Genomic DNA, 7,080 nt, shown 5'->3' on the forward strand with positions numbered 1-7,080 from the left:
TAGGAAGGTGACCCTGGAGCCTGTGAAGGTTCACCACTACAAGCTTCACTCTATCCTGTGTGCAGTAAAGTCACGCAGGTTTCTGAGCACACGTCGACACAATCTTTGTGTGTTAGGAAGATGATTCTGTGTGGTGAGTGAGATGGCCAGTCATTACATCAGGGAGAAATAGAGCACAGTGGAGATCTGGTAACGGAAAACAGTTACCAATAGAGTTAGGCATTGCTCATGGACAACACAGGGATGCCCTATGTTTAGGAAACCAAAAGTCTGACAATTCTGCATTTCAAAATATAAGTCATGAGATTTCTAAAAAACCACAGAGTATTCCGAAATGCCTAATTAGCAGAGTTGGTACATGTACTACTAGGTGTAAGATGCTTGGTCTGCTGGGTTGGCAGAGCATTTAGTACCCTGGATAAAGTCAGCCTGTTTGTTTTAGTTGTTATGTGCTGTCTTGTCGTCTCCAACTCACAGCTACCTTATGCACAACAGAACGAGATACTGCCTGGTCCCGTGCCAGCCTCATGATCCCTACTATCCCTGAGCCCATTGCTGCACCCACTGTGTCAATCCATCTTGTTGAGGGCCTTCCCCTCTTTCGTTGTCCCTCCACTTTACCAAGCATGGCATTTTTCTCCAGAGAATGATCCCTTCTGGCAAGAAGACCCAAGTAGGTGAGACAAAGTTTGGCTATTCTCGCTTCCAAGGAGCATTCCGACTGTACTTTGTCCAAGAGAGATTTGTTAGTTCTTTCAGCAGTCCACGGTGTTTTCCGCATTCTTCGTCAACACCAGAACTCAAAAGCATTGACTCTTCTTTGGTCTTCCTTATTCAGTGTCCAGCTCTCAAATGCATGTGAAGGGACTAAAAATATCATGGCTTGGGTTAGGCTCATCTTAGTCTTCAGGGAGACATCTTTGCTCTTCAGCACTTGAAAGAGGTCTTTTGCAACAGATTTTCCCAGTGCAATACGTCTTTTGATGTCTTGACTGCTGCTTCAATTGGTGTTGACTGTAGAACCAAGTAATATGAAGTCTCGGACAACTTCAATTTTTTCTCCATTTATTATGATGCTGCTTATTTATTGGTCCAGTTGTGAGGATTTTTGTTTTCTTTATATTGGGCTCTAATCCATACTGCAGACTGTAGTCTTTAATCTTCATCAGTAAGTGCTCTAAGTCATCCTCACTTTCAGCAAGCAAAGTTGTATTGTCAGTTGTATATCTCAGGTTGTTAATGAGCCTTCCTCCAATCCTGATGCCACATTCTTCTTTATATAGTCCAGCTTCTTGGATTATTTGATCAGCATACAGACTGAATAAGTATGGTAAAAGGATAAAACCCTGACACACTCTCTTCCTGATTTTAAACCATGCAGTATCCCCTTGTCCTGTTCGAATAACAGCCTCTTGGTCTATGTACAGGTTCCTCACAAGTACAGTCAAGTGTTCTGGAATTCCCATTCTTCTCAATGTTATCCACAATTTGTTATGATCCACATGATCAAATGTGTTTGCATAGTCAATAAAACACAAGTAAACATCTTTCTGGTATTCTTTGCTTTCAGACAAGATCCATCTGACATCACCTATGATATCCCTCACTCTACGTTCCCTTCTGAATCCAGCTTGCACTTCTAGAAGTTCTCTGTCAACACAGTGCTGCAACTGTTTTTGAATTATCTTCAGTAAGACTTTACTTGCGTGTGATATCAATGATATTCTTCAATAGTTTCCACATTCTGTGGGATCATCTTTCTTTGGAATAGGTACAAATATGGATCTCTTCCAGTCAGTTGCGCAGGTAGTTGTCTTCGAAATCTCTTGCCATAGCTGAGTGAGTGCCTCCAGCATGGCATCCATTTGCTGAAACATCTCAATGGGTATTCCATCCATTCCCAGAGTCTTGTTTTTTGCCAATTCCTTCAGTGCAGCTTTAACTTCCTCCTTCAATACCACTGGTTCTTGATCATATGCCACCTCCTGAAATGGATGATCATCTACCAATTCTTTTTGGTGCAGTGACTCTGTGTATCACATCCATCTTCTATTGATGTTTCCTGCATCATTCAACATATTACCCACGGAATCCTTCAATACTGCAACTCAAGGCTGAACTTTCCTCAATTCTTTCAGCTTGAGAAATGTCAAGTACATTCTTCCAATTTGGTTTTCTAACTCCAGGTCTTTGCACATTTCATTTTAATAACTGACTGTCTTCTCAAGCTGCTCCTTGAAATCTTCTGTTTAGCTCTTCTATCATGTTGATTCTCCCACCCGCTTTAGCTACTCTCCGTTCAAGGATAAGTTTTAGAGTCTCTTCTGACATCCATTTTGGTCTTTTCTTCTTTTCCTGTCTTTTTAATAACCTTTTGCTTTCTTCATGGATGATGTTCTTGATGTCATCCCACAATTCCTCTGGTTTTTGGTCACTGGTGTTCCATTAAATCTATGCTTTAGATGGTCTCTAAATTCAGGAGGGATATAATCAAGGTCATATTTTGGCTCTCATGGACTTCTTTTAATTGTCTTTAACTTCATCTTGAACTTGCATATGAGCAGTTGATGGTATGTTCCACAGTCAGCTCCTGGCCTTGATTTGGCTGAAGATATTTCGCTTCTCCATTATCTCATGGCACAGGTGTAGTCAATCTGATTCCTGTGTACTCCATCTGGCAAAGTCCATGTATATAGCTGCTGTTTGTGTTGCCGAAAAAAGGTATTTGCAACGAGTAAGTTGTTGGTCTTGCAAAATTCTATCATGTGATCTCCAGTCTGCGTTAGGAATCTGACTTTCAGGGAAAAAAGAAATAGGTGAAATGATACCTGAACAACTTCATAACCAAGCAACCGTAGGTGTCTCTGTTTAATGGCCTCTTTTCCTAGTAAGTTGCTGCTGTTAAAACAAAACCTTCTTGGTCCGTCGACACAGAGCGCTACCCTGAAACATCAAGATGAGGCAAAAACAAGTTAGTTTCTAAAGCCATGAAAATATTTATTTGTAGCAGCCAGAGTTTATCTGGAATTTGGCTATTCCTGTGTGCCAATGCTATTTTCATGTAAGTCATGAAAGTGTTATTCTTTAATCTGGTTTTTTTAAAAGTACTCAATTAATATTGATGTTTATAAAATATTGCAAATTTCTAAAAACTGTACATTGAAAAGTAGTGTTTTAATTTCCATAATCACATTTATTCTTCCATCTTTTTAATGAAGATCATTGCTTATTAACCTCCAATGAGTCTCATAAAAGGTCCACAGGAACCCCTCACCTTTTGTGTATATCTTCATCAGCTGTACATGGTAATACAAATCCTTCTGCATCTAACTTAATTTCAACATCTGGTGAGAGAAAGGAAAAGTCTTCATGCGATGCCCCTGCAAACACGCTCTTCCTTGACCCCTCTGCTCTGCTGGGTTTCCTCCAAACTGCATTTCTAGTAGGGCTGAAGCTGCCAAGTAATGACCATAGCCAAGCAGTGGGGAAAAGTCACCCAGTTTCCTGGGTAGCAGGTCAGCCTTAAATTGACAAGGCACAACCACACAAAACCAAGTAACAGGGTTCTTGGTTTGTCTATGATACAAGAACCACATATACTTCCCAAGCTGTTTCAGAGTGAAGACCACCCCCCCAAAGAGTTTACTAAACTTTAGACATCTAATCAACCCGAAAGGCTCATCACTTGGGTTTTCGGTGGTCCCAGGGAGAGGCAAAGCTCCTGCCTCTGAACTTAGTCCACAGCCTGGCCACATGGCCCTTCCTTCCCCGGGTGCTCTGCTGTTCTCTTGCAAAGAGCCTGTTACAGAAAGGTGTGTAGTGTGACCATGGAAGCTCACGGAACTCTCAAATCCTTTGAGATGGTTTTCACTCATCGATTAAAAACTCCTAATGGGGGACCTGAACTGTCCAGTCAGCACTGCCCACAGACCATCTATAATGATGACAATGGTTATATCTGTGCTACCATGGTGACGCTGGCCATGCGGCTACTGAGCACTTGAAATGTAGACTAAGGAAGTGAATTCTAAGTAGTATTCAATCAAAAAAAAACCACCAAACCAAACTCACTGCCATCCAGTCAATTTGACTCATAGTGACCCCTCCTTGGGTGTCTGAGGCGGTATCTCTATGGAAGTAGATTACCCAATCTTTCTTCCGAGGAGTGGCTAGTGGGTTTGAACCGCCAGCCTTCTGGTTAGCAGTCAAATGCCTTAGGCACTATGCCACCGGAGCTCCCATTCAACTTTAATAGGTCCATGCATTAGTGGCCACGTTAGTGGACAGCACAAGCCTAGACTGTGGTAACACTGACTGATCACTTATTATTATGGAGGGAGACAATTAACCTGCAATATGCAGATGACACAGCCATGTGTGCTGAATGCAAAATGGACTTGAAATACTTACTGATGAAGCTGAAAGACTTCAGTCTTTAGTATGGATTACACTTAACATCAAGAAAACAAACATCCTCACAACTGAACCAATAAACAACATCATGATAAATGGAGAAAAGACTGAAATCGTCAGGGATTTCATTTTACTTGGATCCACAATCAATGCACATTGATTGTGCATTGAAAGCGGCAGTCTAGAAGTGAAATGACGTATTGCATTGGGAAAATCTGCTGCAAAAGACCTCTTTAAGTAAGGACCAGGTTTGCTGGTCTGATAGAGCCTGATGGAACCACTGAGAGTATGCCCCTAGTTGCCCTTTAGGTCTGGAATTGAACATACTCCTGTGGCTTCCAGCCAAACAAAAGACAGGCATATGAGATGAACATCTGCAATAGGCAGATACACTCCTTGAAGAGATCAATCATGGGACAGTAGAAGGGCTACATATGTACAGGGAGACAGCTTGGGGGGGGTAGGAGTGTATAGGAGGGAAGGACACAGGGAAGAGGTAACTATGGGAAGGAAGAGGGAGGGGAACTGTTGTATCGTGGTTATGAGACAAAGTGTATGTGAGCTGCTGTATAGAAAGTGAATTTTCTCTGTAAACTTTCACCCAAATTACAATAAAAATTAAAAACAAACAAACAAAAAAGATTTCCTTAAGGTGCTAAAGAGCAAATATGTCACTTTGAAGAAAGGTGTGCCTGATCCAAACCATGGTGTTTTCATCTGCATGTGAAAGGTGAATAATGAATAAGAAAAACTGAAGAAGAATTGATGCTTTTGAATTGTGGTGTTGAAGACACTGAGTATACCATGGACTGCCAGAAGAATGAACAAATTTGTCTCGGATGAAGCGCAGCCAGAATGTTCCATAGAAATGAGATGGCCCAACTCTGCCTCTCATATTCTGGCCATGTTATCAGGAGGAGCAGGTCCGTGGAGGACAGCAGGCGTGGTAGAACAGATGGTTGATGAAAAAGATGAAGACCCTCAAAGAGATGGATTGACACAGTGGCTGCAACGATGGGCTCAAACACAGCAAAGATTGTGAGGAAGGTGTAGGACTGGGCAGTGTTTCGTTCTGTTCTATATGATGTCACTGAGTGGGAACCTGCTGGACGGCACCTAACAATGTAACAGCACTTAGTACCACTCTGTATTGTCCCATTTAGCACTCACAATACGTCTTTGAGGTTGATATCCCCCTACTCTCATTTTACAGAGAAAGGAAGCAGAGAAACAGCAGACAACCTGCTCAGACCTTCTGCTGCTACATAGTAAGTGGGATTCCAACACAGTCCTGCTGCTGCTATGTGGCAAGCTGGATCCCAACACAGCCTTCTGTTGCTTCTGCTGCTACATGGCAAGCGGGATTCCAACCCAGACATGCTGCTGCTACGTGGCAAGCAGGATTCTAAGCCAGACCATCTACTGTTATGTGGCAACTGGGATTCCAACCCAGACGGTCTGGACTGAGGGCCCTCATGCTTAACCACTGTTCTGATTGCCTGCGGGAAATGGAACTTCCATCTCTTATTTCAGGGACCTTCTACAGCCATCACTGAGGATCAGTAACCCACAGAACTCCTGCTACTTACCAATCGTATAACAATAGGGTGTGAACACTTTTGAAGCAAAATACTGTCTTGCTCCAAGAAGGTCAATCAGTCCAGTCATCACAGATTTATAAAGTTGAAAATCCATAGGGGTCTCCAAGGAGCAGCAAGGAGTGAGAAATGATTTCACCTGATACTTAGGAAGAAGTCTGGGGCCCTAAAAATTGGACATACAGACACGAGAAAGATGAACAAGATGGGAATGAATCGAAGGTAGTGAGTGACCTCAGTGTGAAAGCTTGCCGCAAAGTCCCTTCCCAGGACTTTGGGCAGGCATGTCTTGAAATGGTAGCGCAGACTATTCTTGTTATTGTTCAAGGCTATTAGTCCAAACACCTGTTAAATGTGTTTAACACGCAGTCACTGGTCTCTGTAAAAAATAAAGAAGGAAACATGACAACAGGCTATCACAGGTCCAGAAACATATTTGGAACTCTTAGACTTGGCTTAAGGGCCTCAAGAACACCCAACATAATTGTCTAGTAATGGAAAGTATGAGGAACATGACATTTCAATTCAGTGACAAGTGGATAGTTCTGCTGGCAAACTGGTTATCCATGTGGAAAAAATAAAGTGAGACTCGCATCACATGTCACAAACTATAATAAATCCAAGATAGATTAAAAGTGTAAGTATAAGGAAAACATCATTTTAAAAAAATTAGTAAAATGTCTGTATTAACTCAGGAGTGGAAATATTCTTAAGCAAGGTAGGAAAACCAGAAGCTGTAAGACTGATCTGCCCATAAAAAACTTCAAATTTTACATATGGCATAAAACATCGTAAGTAATAATAAACCAAACCAAACCAAACTCACTGCCATGGAGTTGGATCCGGCTCATAGCAACCTCTCCTTGGGTTCCTGTGGCGGTATCACTACTGCAGTGTAGTAAATTACTTAATATGGCTTTTCTACCCATAAGTCATTGTAAACTCAGTGGTGGAATGAGCAACTGAGGAGCTCCTGATTGTAAATGTTATCCACCTGGGTTATTTCGGTTGGGCATGGCACAACACAGTGTTATGGGAGGCTCACTCTCAGGTGCTTAGAATTCTGTTT

General features: G+C 42.0%; 1 protein-coding gene across 1 annotated transcript in view; it reads right to left on the bottom strand.

Annotated features, from left to right (window-relative positions):
• Window positions 1-366: 366 nt before the first annotated feature.
• FASTKD3 (FAST kinase domains 3) overlaps window positions 367-7,080 on the bottom strand; it is a 14,242-nt gene continuing 7,528 nt past the window's right edge. The window contains exons 3-6 of the mRNA XM_042782934.1: window positions 6,003-6,177; window positions 3,275-3,344; window positions 2,796-2,943; window positions 367-414 (exon numbers count right to left, since the gene is read on the bottom strand). Coding sequence (XP_042638868.1) covers window positions 367-414; window positions 2,796-2,943; window positions 3,275-3,344; window positions 6,003-6,177 — 441 coding nt within the window. The remainder of the gene's footprint in view (window positions 415-2,795; window positions 2,944-3,274; window positions 3,345-6,002; window positions 6,178-7,080) is intronic.

Source organism: Orycteropus afer, unplaced genomic scaffold, assembly GCF_000298275.1.
Source record: "Orycteropus afer afer isolate SDZICR_OR568_19922 unplaced genomic scaffold, OryAfe1.0 scaffold00527, whole genome shotgun sequence".
Taxonomy (NCBI): Eukaryota; Metazoa; Chordata; class Mammalia; order Tubulidentata; family Orycteropodidae; genus Orycteropus; species Orycteropus afer.